The sequence below is a fragment of the Clytia hemisphaerica genome, unplaced genomic scaffold (genome assembly GCF_902728285.1).
Source record: "Clytia hemisphaerica strain Z4C2 unplaced genomic scaffold, Clytia hemisphaerica genome assembly, whole genome shotgun sequence".
Taxonomy (NCBI): domain Eukaryota; kingdom Metazoa; phylum Cnidaria; class Hydrozoa; order Leptothecata; family Clytiidae; genus Clytia; species Clytia hemisphaerica.
The window spans coordinates 173,686-198,322 of record NW_027104543.1 but is presented as its reverse complement, the minus strand read 5'-3'; the positions used below and the strand labels follow the sequence as shown (position 1 = coordinate 198,322).

The 24,637-nt window shown below is 35.4% G+C and overlaps 3 protein-coding genes across 4 annotated transcripts in view; all 3 read left to right on the top strand.

Annotated features, from left to right (window-relative positions):
- The first annotated feature begins 4,189 nt into the window (after positions 1-4,189).
- Positions 4,190-24,637, top strand: part of LOC136822630 (cilia- and flagella-associated protein 337-like) — a 36,913-nt gene continuing 16,465 nt past the window's right edge. The window contains exons 1-8 of the mRNA XM_067078898.1: positions 4,190-4,285; positions 4,677-4,938; positions 5,280-5,423; positions 6,006-6,300; positions 7,387-7,433; positions 8,181-8,318; positions 9,317-9,508; positions 22,945-23,136. Coding sequence (XP_066934999.1) covers positions 4,236-4,285; positions 4,677-4,938; positions 5,280-5,423; positions 6,006-6,300; positions 7,387-7,433; positions 8,181-8,318; positions 9,317-9,508; positions 22,945-23,136 — 1,320 coding nt within the window. The 5' untranslated portion in view covers positions 4,190-4,235. The remainder of the gene's footprint in view (positions 4,286-4,676; positions 4,939-5,279; positions 5,424-6,005; positions 6,301-7,386; positions 7,434-8,180; positions 8,319-9,316; positions 9,509-22,944; positions 23,137-24,637) is intronic.
- Positions 12,075-19,804, top strand: LOC136822664 (uncharacterized). 2 transcript variants are annotated; one of them, XM_067078955.1, is made up of 5 exons: positions 12,075-12,500; positions 16,824-16,986; positions 17,448-17,678; positions 18,111-18,308; positions 19,196-19,804. In XM_067078955.1, the coding sequence occupies exons 1-5, from the start codon at positions 12,195-12,197 to the stop codon at positions 19,600-19,602; spliced, it is 1,305 nt and encodes a 434-aa protein (XP_066935056.1). In that variant the 5' UTR covers positions 12,075-12,194; the 3' UTR covers positions 19,603-19,804. The 2 variants fall into 2 exon arrangements, with proteins under 2 accessions (XP_066935056.1, XP_066935055.1); XM_067078954.1 differs by lacking the exon at positions 12,075-12,500 and adding an exon at positions 16,206-16,655.
- On the top strand, positions 12,959-15,122 carry LOC136822666 (uncharacterized). The gene is made up of 4 exons (XM_067078956.1): positions 12,959-13,131; positions 13,316-13,543; positions 14,051-14,248; positions 14,602-15,122. Exons 1-4 carry the CDS (start codon positions 13,032-13,034, stop codon positions 15,006-15,008), a joined length of 933 nt encoding a protein of 310 aa, XP_066935057.1. The 5' UTR covers positions 12,959-13,031; the 3' UTR covers positions 15,009-15,122.

The window sequence follows — 24,637 nt, the reverse complement described above, 5'->3', positions numbered from 1 at the left end:
TTTAATGAATTTATGTTTTCCTTTTCATTTGTTTTGAGTCAGCTTTTTCCATAAATTATGCGCGCGCACCGAAATTATCAAAATACGTGCAAAAGTACTGCTAAGTAATACGCTGAAAGCTGGCGAATCAGGCCGAACCTGCATTGCAGGGAAAAATCTCCCTGCAGGAGAGTTACCTTCGCCAAGCGTTAAACAAGCAGCAAAAATATCATAAACTAGACTGTCAACAAAGTTTAACGCTTGGGTTCCCAGGTTAGTGGAAGTACTTCAATTTGTGAAGCCCTTTACGTCACTTAGAACAAATTAAAATAGCAAAAGAACAAAGGAATTAACCATAGCCACCATTTTGCAACCATGGGGAATCACAATTTTACGGAAATGGGAATCCTCATATCGAATACCGTCAACTGCTCCAACTTGGGACTATCCCAGAGGGTACTAATCAATAAATTTTGAGGGGGAGGGTGGGTCGCCCCTTTTTTTAATTTTTGCTGAGTTTGAAATTGGTATCTGACTTAAAATGTTGTATAATGTAAGTATAAAAACTTATTTGAATCGTTTACACTATCCCTGATTCCATATGAAAGCATTCTTCATTCTATAATTGAAATTAAATTTTTATTTAACTTTTGCTGCTCTCAATCCTTTCAATCAACCAAAATTCATTCAAAACTATAGTTGAACAAACTGAAACTTTTTTAGTTGTGATGTTACAAAGACTCTAGGCGTGCCTAATATAAAGAGTTTTTTATCTAGTCTAGTTTATTAACTAGTTTTATGAATTTGATACATTTGTCAATTTAGTTCAAGAAACTTAGTTTACGTTGAGTTAGAATGAGAAAAATTTGTTTTCATTTTCAGTTGTCTAAAGTGTAGTATATAAAATAAGTGATTAAGAGGAATGTTCTTTGAATAAAAACATCCACAGATTTTGTTTAGCGTCCCGTGTATGCAGTATCCTATGCATATAACTTTTTGCATTTTTACTGATTGCCTATTTAGGGGGGGGGTACCCCTTTTTCAGAAAAATTGGGATTTTCAAGTTCGTATTGATACCAATTTAGGGGAGTGGGTCCCCCCTTTTCCAGAAAATCAGGATTTTCAAGTCAGTATTGATACCAATTTAGGGGGTGGTGGTGTCTACTACTTTCAAATCTCGAAAAGTCAGGTTTTTGGGCCCTGGGTTGGAAAAAAATGTCATCATCTGGAGTCAAGTGAGTATTCGATCACCAATAAAATCGATAGGTGGTCACTGAACACCTTCGATTATTATTGATCATTATTGATTACTTAGATCACCATCAAACGTTCGATTAGTACCGTCTGGACTATCTGACAAAACATAGGACAGTAATTCGGCCACCATTTCACCAAACCTCCAGAGTCATTTGATTTTGAGTTAATGAACGGTGTATTAAAAAATACACAATTTCTCTTTTGCACCGAGAAGGCTTTTAAATTGAAATATGAAAAAATTCTGTAGTGGAACACACACAAGTGTCTGGAACGAAGAAGAACAAATTAGTGGCAAAACGATGGAGCGTTTGACGTCACTCGCGCGTCAAGTTACACACTCGTTATTTGTTAATTCCATTGGCCGATAGGCGGTTAGGCGGCCGGCGTTCTCTAATTCTCCAATCGACGTCCGGTCAAATGAAAAAAAGTTAAAAAGGGTGCGCTATCATTGAAAGTTATCGTGACATGTTATGACGGAAAGTATTATTGATAAACTTGGTGGAGTTATCAAAACAAATTTGTCATCAAAGAGATTTAACAGTAAGTGAAAATACAGGCCAGAATATTAACAGTCCCATGTTTCAACCAATCGTCCCAAGTTAGAGCAGTTGACGGTAGTAATAGAGCATCTTCTGAAAATTTCATTCTTTCTCATAATGCAAAAATGAAAAATGATGAAGCTTTTGTTTTCAGATCGTCTTTTTAATCTGCCATGAAGTGTTATAAAATTCCTTATAGAAAGACACATTCTCCTACAAAGAGGGTTCAAAAAGATGACGTAGAAAGTTGTTAAAAAAGTATGTCATTTTATCTTAATGATTTCGTAAACTGCGTCCACAGAGCGCTGACTTTTAGTTTTATGGCCTGTTCTGACTCATTTGGTTTCCGTAATAAACGGGGGGAGCTACACCTAAAATTTGCCATATAAGAGGTGGGAGCTGCTTGTTATTCCAGACAGACGGGGGGAGCTCTATCTTGGGGGGGGACCTGCATTAGTTTATGTAACTCTGGGGGCTAAATAACACTTCCTAAGTATTTTTCTTTACTGTTGGTTTTTGATTTCTCTAAACCTTTATGTTTTCATGCAAAGTGTGATCTGATCCTTAAAATGCAAAAATGAAGACATACTATTGCATTTTCTAAAATTGCACACACATGTAAATAGAGCTTTGTGAATGCCATAATATTTTCCCCCTATACTGAGACCTAAAATTTTATCAGGCTGGGGGGACCTTGTTCTCAGGGGGGACCTAAATTTGGCGGGCGGGCCTAGAACCCCAGTCGGAGCCATGAAAAAGAAAGTCGTTATTGTAAACTTTGAACAGCTTTGAACATGCTTAAAATCGAGGTAACTACCACTAACTGGAAATTATCTGCTCCATATTCAGGTATATACACGTTTTTTTTTATATAAGGAACACGTTTATAAGGAACTCGAGGCTGAAAATGGTCCAAAAAATAAGGAATTGTTTAGGAACTGCTCAGGCTGAGAATAAGAAAACAAGTTTTAAGGAACAGTAAGAGATGGTTATTCAAACTTAGCAGCTATGTAAATAAGGAACTCGATAAGGAACTTTGAGGCTTAAATTCTCTGTAAAAAAAGGAACTCCAGGCTCAGAGCAAAGTTAAGGTTCCTTATAAAAAAAAAACGTGTATTACAGAATTTGTAGGGCATTACACGAGAAGATTCCCAGTATTATCACGTGTTACAGTAATCAATAAATTTGATTAACAAAGTAAACGACCATGCCGAGAGACGCACCGGACAGTTTGGTGTTTTGTACCATTAAGTATATCTTAGCCACACCATTTTCTCCGGTGTTAGTCCAGTGTTAATTTTTTGGAACTTCTGGACACTGGATTTTTGTATGGGGTTATTCTTATGCATTGCAGGTTTCAGCGAAAATATATTCAATTCAATTCAGTAAAAGACTTTAGTTTGTCACTCACTTTAAGGAAAGTATAGAATGTTTCCAAGGGTTTTTCTGCAAATTTTGTCATTTTCCAGGGGTTATTGGCATATTTTTTTTCATAGAATTCAGGCTGGATTGCCTTTTGATTGGTTAATTATTGATCGATTGATCATCAATTGGCTCTGAGATGATCAATTGATCACAATTGAAAGCCAATTGATGAAAGAAACCAATGGATCATCAATTGAAACTCAAGACCTTACATTAGAAAACAATCGATCAATATTCAATCAATTGGTTGGTTATCGTTTGGTCATTGATTGGAAAAAGTTATCAATTGTATAAAGTGGGATCTCCGGATAATACTAGTCCGTCAGAGATTCCTTGGTCTTTTTTTAACATTATTTGGATAGAATAAAAACATTCTATCTTGCGTTTACTCTTTCCTTCCCAACTACCTTCGCTTTTACTTATGTAGGTTTTAAAATCCACAAGTAATGAGCCTCTCTTCTGTCAGGTTTCATTCCGTACGTTTTTTATCCACACGGTGAACTGGTTTCCCCGATTTTCCTATAATTAAAAATTGGAGCTTTCCTGTGGGAGCGATTGGGCGTACTGCCATCGCGAAATATTTTTCGTAAAAATTTACTGTATTCTAACGCTAATATAATCTAGATAGGAAACTAATATTAAATTCTACTCTCTTTTGCTCGTATTTCTAAATTTCACTATAGAAAGAAACAATAAATTTATCGCCCGGAAGCATGGCTTAGCTAAGGGCACCTCTCTTATTCATTATCTAGAAATTGAAGCAGGCAAAGATTACCACTAGGGCGGACAAAGGTTATTTGAAGATATTTTTAGTTATAATCTAAGGTAGAACAAACTAAACATAGAAAGGGGGTATTTTTTAATTCAATTCGATGATCGGTATTTTTCTGAATTTTATGTTTAGATTTTTCTACCCAGCCCTGTTCGTAGGTATTGCTAATATATCTCAAACTGCTTTCTAAATCATTCAATATAAAAATTTTAGAAAAAAATCAAAAGAAAAAAGTGAAAATAATCAGGAAAATTTCTACAAAGATGATAAATGAAGCAACACAAGAAAACAATAACAAAGAAGTTCGGAAAGAGTAAGTAATTAAAGTTGTGTTTTTGTTTTTCATTCAATATTTATTTACGATAACTTCTTTGCTCAAAGCTCATCCATTCATTGCAAAGCTCGGTTTCATAATGTTTTCAATGTATCTGTCAAATTTTAGTTATATAAGTTTCTTTTATTAGGGATGTTTTTCACAATATTAAAAGGAGGTTCGCCTCTTATTTATGCTGATAAAACAGAATTAATGAAAGAATTTTTCAAAATTTTCTTGTATGACACAGGAGGGGAAGAAAGTTGTTCTATCTATTGTTTTAAAATGCTAATGGCAGCAGATACGTTTTTTTGTAAATAATGTGCTTTTAGAAAAATTAATAATTAAATATTATTTTTCTTTAACAATATAATTGTTTTTGTTTTTCAAGCTCATTTACCAGAAAAGAAAACCATCACCAAAAGGAAATTATTCTTGAGAAGCATCACCTTGAGTTACTTTTAATTGAATTCAAAAATGGCAGTAGTAGTCGTGCTGGTTCCAAAGCTAGTGCAAAATCCTCATTGTCTCCAACTGCAAAACAAATGGATTGTGAAACATTCAGTCAAACATTATCAGAGATTATCAAAAGAGATGGTTTGATCCAGAATGATGATTTGATCAACAGCAGCTGTCAAATGCTGTTCAAAAAGGTTTCTCCACGCTTTGTGACTTTTTACTTCAATAGGCCTTTTCATGAATTATTATGAATGCAACGATTGCCTCGATTTGAAACAGTTACCAAGGTGATTAAATCCCTTGAGTTTTGAAGTTTTACTTTTTGAATAGTGAAAACCTCTTATGAACTCCTCTGGGAATCAATTATCATAGCAATATTTTGAAAACGAAGTAAGCGTTGCTCGTGACGTAATTTGTGAAAAGGCTATTATCTGGAAGGTTAAAATGCTTTGTGACTATTACTTCAATTATCTTTCAAATTGTATCTGAAATCAACTTTTATCTAGATTTAAAAAATTTTTAATTATATTTACAGATTGATTGGAGGAAGCGTGGCATTATATCATGGGATGATGTTTGTTCATATTTCATTCTTGAAAGTAAAGATTCTGAAGAAGTGATTGACAAACAATCAGCATTTGTCAGTCAACCTCACATCGTCAAATTCTCTACTTTAAAGGTAACAATTTCTTGACAATAATCAAATTACAAAAAAAAGCATAGTTGAGTTTAAATCTAAGTCCCAAAAGATAAGGCTTTATAACATGGATAAAACACTAAAGTATTTAAGTGTTAGAATTATTGGTTAGTCTCGACATAGGAATAAAATCAAATTTTATGAATATAGAACATATATTTATGCTATGCACCATTGCATTCCAATGTATTCCACGGACCCAACAGCTGATTGGTTGAAATTGACGTTTTGACTGATTTTACATCACTCACAACCAATCAGCTATTGGGTCCGTGATGTAATGTCAGAAGACATTACAAGAATGTATATCATGAATAGTATACAGTCTCTTTAACTCGAGCCTCTATAACTCGAATGTCTCCTTAACTCGAACAAGTTTTATCGTCCCTTCAGTTAACAGCACCTTAAAAATCATCTCCATAACTCGAAATTTTCTTATGGAACAAATTGGTGTTTCCTGTGCATGTTCGAGTTTATGGACATTCAAATGTAGCAAGCTTAAGTAACATGACATAAATTTTAAATTTGCCAATACAACAGCTTTTCTGTACTTTTCTTATACAGGACAATATCTCGAAACTTGTACCAGAGAGTAACCCATCACGTTTTATACTGGTCACTAAAACGGGACATATATGTATGTTCACCTCTGACCTTTGTTTATCAAAAAAACTTCATATGGAAGATCCACTGGAAACATCACTTGATGAGGTCCCGAAAAAGAGACGAACTAAACTATGGGTGACAGACTGTGTGTGCATCAAAGAGCTGAATAAGCTGGTCATTTGTACCGCTAATCGTGATTTACAGATTTTTGATTTGTCAACGCCACATTGCTCACAACAATTTCAACTTTATGGTTCGTATGTACCTTTCGAACAAAATCTAGTTTTCATCTTATTATGTCTCTTCTGCCTTATTTCTTTTTTTAATGAATACCCCTGTTAGCCCTTGAACCAGAAGCCACACGAAAGGTTTGGTTTACCTTGGTCAAATATGACGTCAAGTGGTGGAAGCTATTGCATACTCTCAGGTGCCTAATAACCCCCCCCCTGCCGAGATCTGACAAAAGGAAGTAACCATCAATTTTTGAAAATTCATATTTTTGCAAAAATCAACTCCTAAGAGTCCAGCTTGTGTTTTCCAGTAGTTGATTTCTAGTAAAAGACTTCTTTTTATCAATTTTTTTGGACTAAAGTTTCATTTTATTTTCTGACAAAAGGAAGTAAGTCACTTACTTCTTTTTATAGCCTGAAAAATTAAAGTTGCTTGCAATATTTTGTAGTTTATTTTCTGACAAAAAGAAGTAACTCTAAAATTTTTAGCTTGAAAGAGCTTGAGTAGAGTAAAACTTGTGTGGATTTTTCCAGAATCAAGATGTTAAAACTTCTTTTAACTCCTTCCTTTTAATATTATACTATTCTAGGGTTTGGTCTTTCACAATCAGCAAAAGTTTTGATCTTAAAACGATACCATTAATCTTGAATAAGGTCAACTCATTTATGCAATTATCTCAAAATAGGAAAAATGCAGTTACTTCCTTTTGTCAGATCACGGCAGCCCCCCCCCCTATTGTTAATTTTTCGATTTGTTTTTCAACCAATGTGTCATCTTCCATTTAGTCTAAAATTACCTTATTTTAGGGCTATTAAATAGAGGTATGATTTTCAATCCCCCCGGTAATAAGGCCCCCATTGAACAATTTTCCAACCCCCTCCGTTTATCAGGCACCTGAGAGTATGTGTGTATATTTAGATATTTTGTTATCGTTCAACCCTGTAAGCTTGAATGTAGAGTGCCCACAGGTTTCTTTGCCAGGCTTCAAAATTGTCTAAGTAGACTCAAAGAATCGTGCCAATACTCCTCGTTCTAGGCTTGGTAAGATGATTTGAATAGGAAGAAAGACGATCTTAGGTTATTTTCTTTTCATCTTTCATTTTTCTAGCTCTACCTAATGCGGTTCTGTGTATGGTCTACCATTATATACCCTCGGCAAGAAATCTCGTTTTTTTTCTCTAAAAATGACAATAGTCGACTTCAAAAGTTCTTTTATATTCACCTACTCAATAAAACCGGTCATGTTGAATACAATTTCTCAGTAATTCATATAAAATCGCTAAAATATAATTGTTTTTTGGATTGCAATGCTTCATAAAATGCAAGTTTTTTTTTCATTTTCAAATGTTTTTTCTTAAGAGCTGGAAATATATTTTCACAAAATACTTACCAAATTTATTTACATTACAACATTGATCGGAAAATAGTAAGCAGAGTAAGAGTCAGTGTAAACTTTGTACACCTAGCAATATAAGGTGTATAGTTTTTAGCAGCTTTTTAATTGTTTTACGGGGTCCACAGTCAACAAATCTTGGCTTTCTGTGAATTGGAATTGGTAGAAACTGAGCTTTAAAGGTTTTATTTTTACATAAGCTGACATAAGCGTTATCGTTTCATATTAGACACATATTTCATATCAGGGCAGCGTCTGCCTTTTGTTATAGTATGCTGATATTATAAGCGAAGAAATGTTTTTCTTTTCTTCTTTCTGACCAAACTTGCTCCACATACGTGTCAATCCAAATGTGAAAAAGCTTGTGAATTAAAATTGATGAGTAAGCAAACGATATCACTCTTATTTAAAAACAAAATCTTTAGCTAGAAAGTGTTTTTTTTCTGACAAATACACTAATCGGCTTTTGTCCCATAAAATAATAAAACTGTTCCCCTATTTTCTTTCAGAATCCCTACGATCAGTTGTGGTTGTTCTTCGGTACTGACAATGGTGACGTTCATTGGTTGAAATTTCATATGGCAAATAAAAGTCTCTTTCAAATGCCTTTCAAAAAGACCGACTCTTGTTGGAAAATACTTTTCAGTGTAAGAATTTTAAGATTTTTTTACAAGGTTTTTAGAGATGTCCTTATTTCATAGTTTCACTAAGTTTGGAGAAATTTCTTTTACTAATTCTTTTGTTTATTGTTAGTAATCTTTTGACATCGAGGGCAATTTATATAAACTAGCAAGTAGCTGTCGCTAAGAATGCCCCGCAGAGCTTCCTTTCGAAATCCCTAAGTAAGCAAAATAACGAATTGTGTAGATTTTAAATTCGTTTTATCGATAAAATTTAAGTCGGAGGAAGAAAGTTTGGTTTCAACTTTACTTTTGAGATAACACGCGATAGACGGTCGCTCACGTCTCAAAAAGAGAAGTTATCGCTCACATGTTATCACAGTGGAAACGCCAAAAATTCTGAAATTGATTTGATTCTTTTAAAATAGACACTCATAATAAAAATAAACATGCTCATCTTTTTCGCTATACTTTGCTTAATTTTAAGAACTAATTACAGAAAGGCATATTGCCTTTAATCAAGAGTTATTGATTTGATCCTTATAAAGTAGATGCTTATTGAAATCAGCGATTTTCTAAGTTTAGGAAAAGTAAAAGATTCAAAATCTTTGTCGGCCCGCTTAGTTCATTATTTTTACATTGAGTAGAAATCTGTCATATGATTATTGAGTATTATCGTCCTATTTGTTCTCCAGATTCATCAAAATATAGTTTGAAACAACCTTTTTCGCATTTTAGAAATCATCTATAACTGTCCATATGGCGGACAAAGTCAAATTTTTGCAAAATCCCTTCATCATAAACTATCTATGCGATTTCAACGCAATTTTCACCTTAGAAAATGAAGCAGGACGAAATTTTATGTTTGTGGAATTTCTTTGAAAACGTTTAAATTTGTACATTTTACTCTGAGCCTTAAATTTTGGTCAAAATCTGTCCTATTTTGCCTGCTCAGTCAAAAATTTTCAAAATAAATCCTTATTTGTAATGCAATTTGATCATTCTCGTATTCGCATCATTTTTAGGACTTAGCGAACCAATCAAAATACGTTTCGCATCAATTATTTTCACACATGCATTCTGATTGGGTGAGACGTTTACAATATGTTCCACAAGGTGATCTATTGTTCTCATGTTCCAGTAATGGCCATGATTCATTGGTTTATCGTTCTTTGGATGAAACCAAACGCAAAGTGTACGTCTTTAAAGTCACAAAGGTATCGTACTTTTGTATCTAACAATTCATACTTTAGATTTGAAAGGCGCTCTCGCCACGTGGCTGATTCGCTCGCCACAACTTCAACCTTCCGGTCAGGTTATCTGATATTCCGATGATGGATTGGCGGCCGCCCACGTTAAAACTCTAAAGGAGCGGGCCAATTTCCCATCGGAAATGATTGATAGTTGGCCTAGTTTGAGTAAAGTTGGCCTTTGATGTGCAAGACCCCCAGTAGGGTTCAACTACTCTTACTTAAATATTTTGGTTGGACCCGCCAATCTTCGAAAACGAGGGCTGGATTACCAGAACTCCTGCTGTAAAATCCTTCACGCGGTCTTGCAAAATTCGCAATAATCTAAACCTTTCAGATGCTGAAAATTTTCCCGACCCTCTGAGCTTTAGCTTGTTGTATGAAAATTTCTGCATCTGGGTCCCAGATAACCGGTCACGAGGCGAGTGCGCTACCAATCGACCACACCCTCTTATATTATCCTTTAATTTCTTGTTTTTGAATATGTTTTCCCTTTTTTTGATTAACCATCATCATTCACGTTTCAAAAGACACACATGTATAGATACTTGAATGGCTTGGTGGGTGCTCATTTTAAGGTCGATATTTTTCGTTGTTTATCTGTAATAAGATTACCATGATTTTATGTGCGCGAATTCGCGTTCGTTCATAACTTTAAAACAGATGTTTTCTGACTCACAGGGAAATCAGATTAGGTGCATTTTGACTATAAGGTATATTTCAAATAATTCATTTGAATAATACAACCAAAGGGCAAAGTGCAAGAAAGCCCTACTGTACAGTATTGCAAAAGATGAAACCCTGCCTTAGGTATTTTGAACTATACTAGTTTCAACCATATAATTATAAAGCCCGAAGGACTAGATGTCTTGATTCAGCTGAAAAGTGTGCCGTGGTTAGGTAGGAAATCCTACCCCTAGGTCACGTGACATTGCAATAAAATTTCAGCGCTTGACCAATCAGAAGCTTCGTGGGTTTTCGAAAACAATAGCAACAATACTATTTCTGATATTCAATTTTTTTTGCCTGCGATGGCTTAAAGCACGACATATAGCCCTTCGGGATTTTTAAACATGATTAGGCAAGTGGGTAAAACGATATGGAACTTTCGTCAGGAGATGGCCTGACATGGTTCGTGTGGCAATCTCGTTATTAAGAACTCATTTTTTTATGACTTATGTTTTATACGCCTTGTCTTAATAGAATGGAGTCATTTATAATTCATGTAATTCTACTAGGTCAGCGTGTTTCAAACACACTGTTGGCGATCGCTTATTTCCGACAAAATCATCGGAGAAAGAACCTTATGTAGTGTTCACTAAGAAAATAATTTTCACTTTGTCCATTTTTTCGTTTATTCGTAGAAGGGCAAGGTTGATGGCTTATTACCTTACACCCTGCGATGCGGATCTGTCTCTGATAAACTATGGCAAGATTAGAGCATCTAGACGAAATTATAAAGTCGAGTAAAATGGTCGAGTGACCCTTACCTCTTTAAATTTTCTTATTGTTGTCTTATTACAAAGTCCATGCAATTTCAATTCACGACACTTATTTTACTATCAAAATCGTTGTAGTAAAAAACAAAATGTTTACGCATGCGTTTTAAAACAGCTGTGAAATTATTGTCTCGCTTAAAGTAAATCAATTTAACAGCTCTAAGCATAATGTGGCATAATGAACATGGATAAATGAGACGAACATTGAAATGATAGGGGAATGACGTCATAAACCATACAAAAGTGATGAATACAATAGACTACTTAAGGCTGTTATACATTTTATTTGATCTGCAACTTTTGCTATTATTTGTCAGTACATAACAAATGATCAAAGCAAAAGTAAAGCGTAGACCCTAGAGAAAAAAGTTACACTTTGAGGAAGGGGATGGGATATAGCCTGAAAAAAATTTAAAATCTCTCCTATTCAGACAAAATGTAAGGAAACTAATGAGTTTATAAAGGTAAGCGAGTCAAACATTTAGTTTCGATTTCAAAAACGAGATTTGACTTGTATATCTACACTGTTAAAATCGCCCTCAGGCGATCGATAATTGCTACGGGATATACCCTATAAACTAAATATTTAATATGCTACCACACCCCCACCCCATACCATTCGTATCTAGAATGCAAGACTGTTGTTTTGATTTAATAAATTCACACATTGATAACGATAACAGTAAGAAAATAATCTACGTTGCATAACTTCATCAGCGGATGATTCCCATTTACTGGTGATAGACAACCCAGCTGGCACACAACGTTGTTTCAACGTTTTTCTAATGTCCATAACGTCCATATAACGTTAGATGAACGTTGAAACAACGTTGTGTGCCAGCTGGGAAACTCCTTAACATTGCAACAAAGCTATTTGAAATTCCGTGAAAATTATTCTCTAAAGTTTCGGGTGATTCAAACAGGGATTTCATTTGTGTATCTTATAAAAAACATGCCGATGTTGTCCCTTTCCCATACTTTATATAAAAAGTGATATGCACAATCAGTTTCTTGAAAACTATGAGCTCAGATTTCAGAATTTCGCTTTTTAAACGAGGGAGACAATTTAAAACTTGCATCATTCAACGAAAACGGCAAATAAGTTTTCAAGAGAAACTGTTGTTAGAAGCTGAGCTGTATAACCAAGTTGAACTATGCCTCAAAGAAGGACTGCTGTCTTCCCCGTAAACGGTCAAGGGACTCTAGTCTATACCGTTCGTAAAAAGAGTCAATTCACCATCTACATAACACCTGACAAACAAAAGGTACCAAAAAGCTTGGATTTTGATAGTGAATTCTCAGAGTTTGAAGAGGAGCAAAGTTTTGATACGGAGAACTACATCTCGTTGACTGTTGGTGAGAATTTTGCACGTTTCAAACTGAAGATGCATAAAGATGATGAAGAGAGAGTGTTGAAAGAAGAATATGGGAAAAATATTGGAATTGAACCTAAAGAACTGGTAAGCTGTACCAATCACATCGTTTTTTCTCGTACTTTTATTAACTTTTAACTAATTCAATTTGTAATTCCGTTGCGAAATATTCTTTTAAATTACAAGTCTGTATGTAACATAGTTTTTGGATACCCTACTTTCTAAGATTCCAGCAACGAACATCCCTTTCGATTGTAAAATTTTCATTTTTATCAACCCTGATGGACCTTTTTGGACCTCTCCAAGGAGACCTAAAAGTAGCCATTATAGAGTACAAACTTTACGATTTGTCTAAGCCATATAAGTACACCTGCCAATAATGCTGGGTCATTCATTCTGACTGACTTTTAAAATTACTGATTCAGGGCTGACTCTTTTTCCCAGAGCTATTATGTTGGATCAAATTTATACTTCAGTTACTTTTTTTTCTTTCTTACAAGTATTGCTTAAAAGCAATCGATTTTCTTTACAATCAGATCTCATTTTTGGTTGCAGGTCACTTATTGGTTTAGTTACGACCGCGATGCACTGACCTTGAAATACGGCAAAGGGCACGTTATGACTCAAACAACACTGTTAGAATTCCCTTTCTTGGAAGGCAAATCGAAAGGCGAAGAAGAGCACATCCGAAAGAAGTACAATATTTTCTTCAACGCAGGTTAGATTTCGAACTCACCAATAATATTATCAATCAACTTTTGTCTACTTTGTTAAAAAGTTTATTTTAAGTCTGTCCGTCTGTCTACCTGTATGTCTGTATGCCCGAGAAAACCTTTGACTTTTTTTTTACAAATCGACACTGAGTTCGAATTATTGATTTTGTATTTTAATTTTTCTTGAAGAGAGAAAATACGTGGTTACCGAATCAGAGAAAATAATGGAGGACGTGACAGGAGGACTGGTCAAAATCGAACAGACGTTACAATTCTATTCCAACCCTCTCGTGACTAATTTTTCACCTATCGTTAAAGATAGTTCGAAAGTCACTTTGCTTGATCTTGATCGAGATCAATTCATGTTTTCCAGTAGTCTACCACCTGCCTGTAAAGAACTCTACGATAATATTAAAGGTATATCTAGTTGACTTCCAATGTCTAATTTTTTGTGGTCTTTAGTTTCCTAATAAATAATACCATACCAGAACCCATAGTATAATTAATGTATATCGTGCTGCTCATGCTCTGTCTTTATCAAACTGCAATCACCGCATGTCAAATCTTGTTGTCGAATATGTCGTTTGCTCTTCTCTCGTTTTAAAGGCCAGAGTAAGTAAGTAAGTCTAAGACCGCAGTCAGAAGTCTGAAGGCTTCTTTCGACAGCTATTACCCAAAGGTAAAAAGGGTGGGCGCCAATTTTTACTCCCTGGACTGCTGCACTTATCCTTGATCCTTCTCTTAATTGCTGAGCATCAAACAAAGAAGCATCAAGTACCATTTTGGGAATCTTTGGTATTACCCGCTTGGGGTGGAACCCACAACCTAGCGAACCGTAGCCGGAAGCTCTACCACTGCACTACGGTCGCTGAAGGCCATAGGTATAAATACTTTTTGGAAATTAGAAATCATTGTCTTCTGCAGGTCTCCAACTGGAGTTTCCAGAAGATCCTATTACGAAACTTTCAGACGCCATACGGTACAGCATCAACACACCTGGAATGACTTTATACGAAAAGTTGAAAGAAAAGGAAGAACAGTTTGCTTACCTACGTGTAACACTCGGTCCTGACCGCCGTACCGCGCCTGGTATTCCCTATGTTCTAGAGATCTGGCCTTCAGGTAAGGAGATGGTTCAGTGCAGCTCGCTTTGGCAAGTTAACCGTAGTGGTAGTAACATGTTTTCAAAATATAAGAGGGAGATCATGAATCGCATTACTCGTTGATGTGTCTTGATGTATACCGGATGGTCCAAAGAAAGTTTCCATAAATTCAAAATTTATGATTTTCATCACAAAGTGTTAGAACAACTATCCACCGCACAAACAGATAGGGTTGAGTCTACCAGCGTCGATGAATATCAATTTCTGAAAATTTTCCGATAGAGTGACTTCAGACATCGGTGGTCTCTCGCCCCTGGGAAACTATAACTATACTATAAAAGTAACTTAATTCATATTTGCTTTCTTTCTCAGGAAAAGGAAGCCCTATCCATAATCATGGAGGAGCATGCGCTATCATTAAAGTGCTATTTGGTAGAATCACTTGCAACATCTACAACAAGATCACACAGCCACCAGAACAAACAGAAATGCAACCTTTGACCAGATTTGATCTCAATGAAGAGCAAATGACCTGGATAGGCCCCAACTGGTATCAAACGCATCGCTTACACAATAACACTGATGATTTCTGCGCAACCATACAATGCTATCGATATGACTTCAATGATGCAATTCGCTGCCCAAATTTCCATTATGTGGGTTTTGTAGAAGGCAAAGAAAAATATGAGTTGGAAGAATTCTATCCAGATAGCGATTTCACGTTCGTTAATTTGAGACGAACTGTTCTTGACGAGTATCAAAAATTCTTGGAAGGCTGAGTAGTGATTTTGATTTTATTTTTTTTCTGTAAAAGTGTTGTTTTTAATCAAATTTTATTTAGCCCTCTTAGCCGAGGGTAATCTAAAAGATATTTTAGAGCTTCTACAGTTTAACCCTATTTTTATCAGTGGGGGTGTTTTCCATCAGCCTGGCATTTATTTGCTAATAGCTTTGTATTTGTCTGATACTTTCGTACACAAGTCGTTTCTTTTGTCAGTAATGAGTTGTGGTAGCGAACCCCAAATGAACTTTCTGGTGCGAACCCTGAAACAAGATTTTGACAAGATAGTCTACCTGCAGGCTTTTATTGGCACGGCCAGTAAAAGAGTCGCGGTATTTCAGCACGGTAAAATAAAAAGACGCAATTGTTAAAGAGTTAACGACTTAAAAGTATCAAAGAGTTGGACAATAAAAGGCTATTTCATATTTAAAAAAAAATCAAATTTGTTTAATACCGATTTAGTTGTATGAAAAGAGATTCTCGAAAAACATTATCAGTGATTCGACAAAACATACTTTCACCGAAGTTTCTTTTAAGATAATCCTATAGAGTCTGTGTAAAACATGATAAGGCAAGTGGGTAAAACGATATGAACCTTTTGTCGGGAGATGATGATTCGTATGACAATCTCGTAATTAGGAACTTATAGTATTTTTATAGACTTAAAAAAGCTTTGTTAGTTCTATGTTGTTTTAATGATCTTTGATGTTTAGTAAATTCAAACAAACAAACGAAAATACTAGTAAGGAAATAATTCTCGTTCCAACACAATCTTACACGTTTTTTTATAAGAACAAACTATATAAGAACATAAGGCTTCGATGACCAAAATGTTAAGAATAAGTTAAGAACATTTTAAGGCTTCGCGGACTCAAAAACAGCCAATTACTTAGGAAAATGGACAAAAATACATAAAAATTGGGGGAAAATAAGAACATGTTAAGGACATTTTGAAACTCAAAAAGTTAAGAACATCTGAAGGCTTCAAAAAATTTGGATGTTCTTATAAAAAAACGTGTATCTGTTTGAAAGAAAATTAGTTTACTGGTAATAGACAAGCTCCTCTTCTTTCCTAGAAAGGTGTTTTACATTCTGCGAAAAAAAAAACCTAAAAGTTTTTGCTGACTCAAACAGTGATTTGAATCTGTGACTATCTTGTGACTATCAGCCTCTTTCCAATCCTTTATATAAAGCCATAATGTGTACGAATCTTCAAAACTACTTTACTTGTAAACCGCGAGGGAGACAATTTAAAACGTGCATCATTCAACGAAAACGGCAAATAAGTTTTCAAGAGAAACTGTTGTTAGAAGCTGAGCTGTTTAAACCAAGGTGAGCTATGCCTCGAAGAAGGACTGCTGTCTTTCCCGTAAACGGTCAAGGGACTCTAGTCTATACCGTTCGTAAGAAGAGTCAATTCACCATCTACATAACACCTGACAAACAAAAGGTACCAAAAAGCTTAGATTTCGATAGTGAATTTTCAGAGTATGAAGAGGAGCAAAGTTTTGATACGGAGAACTACATCTCGTTGACTGTTGGTGAGAATTTTGCACGTTTCAAACTGAAGATGCATAAAGATGGTGAAGAGAGAGTGTTGAAAGAAGAATATGGGAAGAATATTGGAATTGAACCCAAAGAACTGGTAAGCTGTACTAATCACATCGTCTTATCTTTCGTCTAGACTTTCTCAGTCTGGTTACGTTACGTAGTTGTACTTCTATTGTTTTTACAGCTATATATCCTGTCCTATACGTAGCGTTCTTAAAGCTCGTGATTTTTCTTTAACGTTGGAATTTGTTTTTGGTTTTAGGTCAGTTATTGGTTCAGTTATGACCGCGATGCACTGACCTTGAAATACGGCAAAGGGCACGTTATGACTCAAACAACACTATTAGAGTTCCCTTTCTTGGAAGGCAAATCGAAAGGCGAAGAAGAGCACATTCGAAAGAAGTACAATATTTTCTTCAATGCAGGTTAGACTTTGAAGTCGCTAATATTCTCAATCGACTTTTGTTTTTTTTCCCTTGGTTATCAACTTCAACTAAGTTTGGGTATAAATCTGTCTGTCTGTCTGTCTGTCTGTCTGTCTGTCTGTCTGTCTGTCTGTCTGTCTGTCTGTCTGTCTTACAATATTGTCACCGGATTTGTCGTTTTATTGGATTTCTCTCATATAATGTGTATGTCGGATGGAAATGGTTATTTAGGTGTGTGACATTGGGTTGATGGATGTTTACTAATTGGCAGTTTTTACACTAGGCTTGGATAGTGTTAGTTTTTTCTTTTGGAAAGGTGGGTTTTGGCTTTTATCAACAGTTCTGTATTGTTTTCTTCGTGTCTCTCTGTCTGTCTGTCCGTCCGAAGATTTATGGGTTGACCAATTTTCTTACCATTTGAGGCTAGGTTCGAATTATTAATTTTATATTTATTTTTCTAGAAGAGAAAAAATACGTGGTTGCCGAATCGGAGAAAATGGTGGAGGACGTGACAGGAGGACTGGTCAAAATCGAACAGACGTTACAATTCTATCCCAACCCTCTCGTGACTAATTTCTCACCTATCGTTAAAGATAGCTCGAAAGTCACTTTGTTCGATCTTGATCGAGATCAATTCATGTTTTCAAGTAGCCTACCACCTGCCTGTAAAGAACTCTACGATAATATCAAAGGTACGTCTAGTTAATTTCATAACAGATCATCTATTCTGCTCCTAAAGGGATTTGGCAAATGTGCCGATCTAACTTGGTTGTCTGTCAAAACAATTAAAACTACGTTGCTTTTTGGTTTTAATGATTATAAGATTGACATATGATTTTGGTGTGATTGCTTTGCTTTAGCCAATAACTGCGCACAAAATCTCATTCCGCAAACATGAGCAAATTATTTTATGGAACCATGCCCTTTAGAGTGAATACTTGCCATGCCATGCGTTGAGTAGTAGAATCTGCTCAGAGACTAATGTCTAGTTGACCTCTAATTTCTAACGTATTTTGATGGTCTAAAATAGACGTTACTGCTTAGAAAAATAGCCTTGACGTTTTAAATATAGGCAAGTTATTCATCAGTAGTCATTATCATCTGCAAATCATTATCGTCTACAGGTCTTCAACTGGAGTTTCCAGAAGATCCTATTACGAAACTTTCAGACGCCATACGGTACAGCATCAACACACCTGGAATGACTTTATATGAAAAGTTGAAAGAAAAGGAAGAACAGTTTGCTTACCTACGTGTAACACTTGGGCCTGACCGCCGTACCGCACCTGGTATTCCCTATGTTCTAGAGATCTGGCCTTCAGGTAAGGAGATTTGATTATGTCCGGCATTGACTAGTTTACTGTAGTATTACCTTAAGGGAATTAATTTTCGCGGGACTTATTTTCACGACTAACTTCGACTGTAAATTTTCGCGAGGATTTAATTTCGCGAATTGACGAATTTTTTCAGATTTTCAGATTTTTCCTTAGTTTGATTACGAGATTTTGTGTGTTTAGTAGAGTCTTATATCTTCATAACTGAATAAAAATTTATTCGAATTACAGAGACATTCGAGAGTCATTTAAGAGAGTTTCCATTAGATCAAAAAACTTAGAATTTTTAGCGTAAAAAAATTAATTTTCGAGAGGATCAAATTTTGCGAATTTAGCGAGAGATGAGAGTTTGAAAATTTTCGCGAGAGATTATATTTCGCGAAAAAGTTGAAATTCGCGAAAATTCGCGAAATATAATCCCCGCGAAAATTTATTCCCTTAAGGTACCATGTTTGTAATTTTTGATAGAAAGATCGGGGACCGCCATAGAGCTTGGTGTATGTGGTTTATACTATGATTTTCATTACATGGTATAATTATTTTGATGTATCCCTCTAACAACCCTAACTCCACAATGGGATTTGGTTTAGGCCTACCAGGGTCCAATGTCTGTCTTTGTGAGCACGTTAAATGTACTATGTACCAGTGTATCTCTCGCAGTACCTCTACGGCAATAAATTTTGAAATTAGCCGTAGATATCGGGTCTGTATTTAGACTAATGTTAACGCAATTACACCAGACATTACAAGTCAATTCTGCCATGCACTTTTTCAAATTATACGCTCATATGTTTTCTTCTTTTATATTACTAATTGCGAAATTAGCATGATCAGGGAATTGTCCAGGGTTGATGAATCTATATTTTCTTTCTCAGGAAAAGGAAGCCCTATCCATAATCATGGAGGAGCATGTGCAATAATTAAAGTGCTATTTGGTAGAATCACTTGCAACATCTACAACAAGATCACACAGCCACCGGAACAAACAGAAATGCAACCTTTGACCAGATTTGATCTCAATGAAGAGCAAATGACCTGGATAGGCCCCAACTGGTATCAAACGCATCGCTTACACAATAACACTGATGATTTCTGCGCAACCATACAATGCTATCGATATGACTTCAATGATGCAATTCACTGGCCCAATTTCGATTATGTGGGTTTTGTAGAAGACAAAGAAAAATACGAGTTGGAAGAATTCTATCCAGATAGCGATTTCACGTTCGTTAATTTGAGACGAACTGTTCTTGACGAGTTTCAAAAATTCTTAGAAGGATGAGTTATGATTTTAACTTTCCTGCAAAGATTGCAGTGCTTTCAAGTAAATAAATATTTTGTTAGCGTTTTTTTTTCACAGTAAACAGTAAACCATGTTACATTTTAAAACGTTATACTGTTGAACCCCCATGTAATTTGTATTTAATAAATTGAAAGACCTATGTGTGAATCGAAAAAAAACTTGATAATTTCACAATTAAAAAGATTTTCTCACATTTTTTTGCCAAATTTTCGTTCAAAAACATTACTTCTTTAAAGCGCCGTTTTACAAACCTAGAAACCCTCCCCCATTAAAAAAGCGACCCCATTTCCGGCCTTCTATTAGGCCTTTGAAATCGGACCTTTACAGTGCAGAGAAAATTTAGCCAAATTTGAGTAAATTAGGGCGAAAAATGGAACCTTACGGTGAATATTCTTGAAAATGTCTGTCCATTTTAAGGGCTCTGACCATAGTCGGAAAATTGATTTTAGTATTTGAACATAAAAGTCATGTTTTAAGTTCTTTTACACTTTCAACAAAGAATTACCTTTATAAATTTATTTTTAATCAAATCCCTTCAGAGTAATTAAGAATTTAATTGCAGAAATGACGTTATGAACTTTAAAAAGACGTTAATAATATGCTGCATCACCTTCTTTTATAAAAAGTGCTAAGTTTTAATGGGTAATTAACCTTTTTGTTTCAAAATTTCTTTACCCTGTCGGCAAAGAATTGAACTATTTTAAATTGTGCGGAAAATTTTTCTAAAAAGATGTGTCAAAAGTTATAACTGTTTTTTTAAGGAAAATCAAGATGAAAAATTGATGAAAAACCACTATTTTGAAAATTTCGAGACAAAGAAGCATTTACAAAAATTTTCCGCAAAAATTTTTATTGTTTGGTAAAAGATACACCATCTACTGCGAAAAAATTTTCATAATGTTTTTTCTGCGCCGAAACTAAGCTCTTCAAAGTTGAAATACTCTTCCTCGCAAAAGTCTTCATTTTCTTCTTCATCAAATTTTTTCATTGCAATTTTTGAATTTTCAGATTCAGGAATAGTTTGTCTAACAGAAAATGTATGACATGCCATAGTTTTGTTGGTTACATCAGTCAGAAAATACACTATGGTCAGAGCCCTTAAGGCAAAATGGTGAGATTTTCCAAAACTTTTCCTGAAAACGCCGTTTTTATCACTTTTTATACCCTTAGAGTGCGCCTTTTATTTTCGCTTATGTCGACCCTTACAGTGCACTTATGGAAGCATCAGAAACAGAAACGCATCCTTAGGGGCTGCACCTACGTTAGGTCGCTTACCTTAAGTCCCCACCGGGTAAACCGCCTCTTATCGGACTAACCTTAATATTGAGATCTGGAATTAGCCCTGGAAATGCCCGAATTACATACACTGTTTTTTTATAAGAACCAGAAGATTTTTGCTGAGCCTTGGCCGTTCTTTTTTTTTTTGGCACTTTGAGCCTAAAATTGTTCTTATTCTGTTCTATGTTTATAGGATGAAAAAAGGTATTTTTAGGCTTTGTACCCAATTTTTACTACTTTGACCCCTGTTGCTTGAAATTGAGTATTCCCAGGCTCAGCATTGTTCTTAAATTGTTTTTACTTTTTGGCATTTTTGAGCCTCAATGTTCTTTTAATAAACTGATAGGCCAGGTAAATTTTGAGGTGAAAAGTTTCTTATGGTGGTTTTGGATTACCAATAGGCTATATTTTCAGGTATATGATGGCAAATAGTCTGAGCAGGCCGGTACCTGAAATGGTATTCCTTCAAAGTAAGAGTGTTTTTTGTGAAAATACTAATTTGTAAGGGTTTTTCCTTGCGAGTAAAAACGCAATATATTAAAACACAATATTGTTGGACCTACCTGGAGGTCCTATAAATTAGCCCGCGTTCGTTCGTTCGTTCGTTCGTTCGTTCGTTCGTTCGTTCGTTCGTTCGTTCGTTCGTTCGTTCGTTCGTTCGTTCGTTCGTTCGTTCGTTCGTTCGTTCGTTCGTTCGTTCGTTCGTTCGTTCGTTCGTTCGTTCGTTTGTCTGTTACCAGCTTTTCTCTCGAGATTGGCTCATTAGTTTTTTCTGATTTTATTGCAAATAGTAATGCCCAAAGTGTTATACGGACCTCGATTTTCGAGAGAAAAAAAATTTCCGAAAATGTCGGAGATATGCCGGAAAAAAACGATCTTTTGGCATTTTCTCGAGATTTTCTCATTAGATCTTTTGCACAAACATGCGTATTAGCAATGTCCAATGTGGTCGAGTTGGATTAATGAGAAAACTTTTTTTCCGGCCAGAAATGCTGGATATCACCGTTTTTGCAGATTTTCATTGGACTTTTACCTATAATATTTCTTTGTTTTTCATACAAAAACATTATTGATAGCAATGCCCACCATAAAACATGATTCAATTTGTCAATAAAACTGAATTTTGAAGCCGGAACTTTTTGAAAATCGCTGGAAGAGCCGAGAATCGCCGGAAAAACGGTTTCTCTCGAATTTCTCCTGCTGTACTTTATATTTTACAATTATGCAAAATCGTAATACCTAAAATGTGACGGAGCCTGATTTTTTGAAGAAAAAGAATTTCCGACCAAAAATGCCGGAAATATACCGGAAAACCGTTTTTTGGCATTTTCTGGAGATTTCATAATTAGTTTTTTTGAATTTTTGCACAAAGATGTAATTTAGCAATGAAAGTAAATGTTCCATCTATGTCTGTTGAGTATGGTCGTCTAAATGGTTGATATGATGGTTAGGTTTTTGTAGAAAGATATTACTTGCGTCTTATGTTCCAAAATAGATTTTTCTTACTTTATTTAGATATAATATGCCTAAGTCCGATTTTCGAGGAAAATTTCTTTCTGGCCGAAAATGACGGAAATATGCCGGAAATTGTTTCCGTTTTTGCAGATTCTCATTGGGTTTTTTTGTTTAATGATCTTTTCCATTATCTACAGTCGACTTTCCATAACTCGAACCAACTCAATTCAATTATCTCCATTAACTCGAAAGATTCTCAGGCTATTCTGCCTCTCTATAACTCAAATTTCCGTAACAAGTAAGCGAAAGTTTACTGTTCAATCAATTTTTTCTTCGGCTAACGATAGAGAATAGAGAATATCGTATACAACGTATAAAAAATTGATATCAGAAGCTTCTCATGAGCTGAGGGCTCGGGATCGCGAGCTTAGATTGAAAGATTTTTTTGGTGCTTTTCGGCTTTGCTTTTTGAGTTTTCAGCTTTTTGTTATTGAAGCGTAACCGATATTTCCAACACCAGGTGTGTATCCCTCGCCTTCCGGTTATATCTCTATGATACTTAGCCTCTTTTATTCTCTCCCACCACAGGGCATTGAATGTTTTGCATACAACAAAGAACTAGCCTTGATAGCAACTGGAGGTGTTGATCACGTTCTCAGGCTATGGGACCCTTACGTCACATCTAAACCAATGGCCATCTTGAAAACACATCAAACCTCGATCATTGACGTCATGATTTATGAGCCGTTACAACAAGTTGTCTCTTATTCGAAAGATGGGGTAAGTTGTCGTGGTGTTCTAAATTCAGTTTAGAACGCCATGGTAGGTTGAAGTTGTGGAAAGATTGGTGCAGTACCTTGTGGATTAATTTTTGCATGGACTTTTTTTCGTGAATTGAGAAATCTACAAAAGTTCACAAATCGTCCTCTTTTTCACCTGAATTTCTATCATTTTCCTAGGGTTTTCGGCCAACATATTGATTTTAATTTTTTGCGAGGACTATTCGAGAAAAGGGCTAAAATTTGAGAAAATCGTTTTTGGGTTACAGAGAAATTGGAATGATAGAAATCATTTTACGAAGGTTTCTCTTCAATGGGATCTGGAAATTAATTTGAATTATATAAAAATTCGAATAAGCGAACCTAATAGCAAGGTTTTATGTGAAAGATACTGCTGATTAGGGGTTAAGGTATAAACCCCCCGGTGAGCGACGGAAAATCATGATTTTCAAAAACTGTTGGGGTCAAAGCCTTAACCCTTTCTCTATCGAAAACTGCCATTTTTGGCTCTTTGGAAATTCCCCAAATCACCACAAGTGGCTATTACGCTGAACATACCTACATGCTAGCAAGCGGTCCTTATGACTTTAGTCCATGTGATTTTTAGACTTCCAAGGACTTGTGAAACTCAGCACACTGGTCGTGGGTGCACCAGGGAACTTGGAAATGTCATTTATTTGACAAAACCTTCTCAAATTTGGTCAAATTGACAGTCTCTTTGAGAAATTTGAAGAGAAAAAATCTTGAAACCTCGTTTTCTCGAGGTTTTCCTAGACTGGAGTCGTTTATAATGCGTGTAATACTAATAATACCAATACTAATAATAATAATAATACGGGATTTAGTTTGTATAAACGACTGGAAGAATCCGGTGTTCCAGCCTTATAGATACCCCGGCTAGCTACGCAGAAACTTGCGTAGCGAGAAAGTAATTTATCAAGCAACAACAAACTCTCAAAACGAAATCAACTCAAATGAAAAACTTTCAATATACAAATCCACACATATTTTTTTTCTCAAGAATTATTTTGAGCAGGAAAAAATTATAATTGCAATATTGACACTTTTCTTTTGTTTGGAGTTAGTGCACAAAGGTTTCTAGACGACTAAAATTGTTCCATTCATTACTTTTTGCTTTATTTCTACTATGTATAAATTAGTCGTCTAGCTTGCTAGACTAAGGTTTTCCCCACTTTTCGATCTCGTGGCAAAGATTGACGCTGACCCAAGTGCCCAAACAACACCAAATTTGAAGGTGTCATTCTACTCTAGATTGTCCACAAAATGAGTGGAAGGGATTTTGGATTGACTTTTATGGTGGCCCATACGGGTTGTCTAAAATTCTTGTTTTCTGACGAAATTTTAACATTTAGACGAAAAATCGAATTACAGGGTACGGAAGGACTTTATTCAAAAACTGCTCCGCTTATTCCATAGAGACACTCTTTAAGGAATCACATGCACAATTTCACCTTGAAAAACTTACTTCTCTTTTCTGAATC

Bases quoted from the DNA above. Each gene is read 5' to 3' on its own strand.
- LOC136822664 (XM_067078955.1), top strand. From the start codon at position 12,195: ATGCCTCAAAGAAGGACTGCTGTCTTCCCCGTAAACGGTCAAGGGACT. The intron at 17,679-18,110 runs GTACGTCTAGTT...TATCGTCTACAG, and splicing joins ACTCTACGATAATATCAAAG to GTCTTCAACTGGAGTTTCCA. The intron at 18,309-19,195 runs GTAAGGAGATTT...TTTCTTTCTCAG, and splicing joins TCTAGAGATCTGGCCTTCAG to GAAAAGGAAGCCCTATCCAT.
- LOC136822666 (XM_067078956.1), top strand. From the start codon at position 13,032: ATGACTCAAACAACACTGTTAGAATTCCCTTTCTTGGAAGGCAAATCG. The intron at 13,544-14,050 runs GTATATCTAGTT...TGTCTTCTGCAG, and splicing joins ACTCTACGATAATATTAAAG to GTCTCCAACTGGAGTTTCCA. The intron at 14,249-14,601 runs GTAAGGAGATGG...TTTCTTTCTCAG, and splicing joins TCTAGAGATCTGGCCTTCAG to GAAAAGGAAGCCCTATCCAT.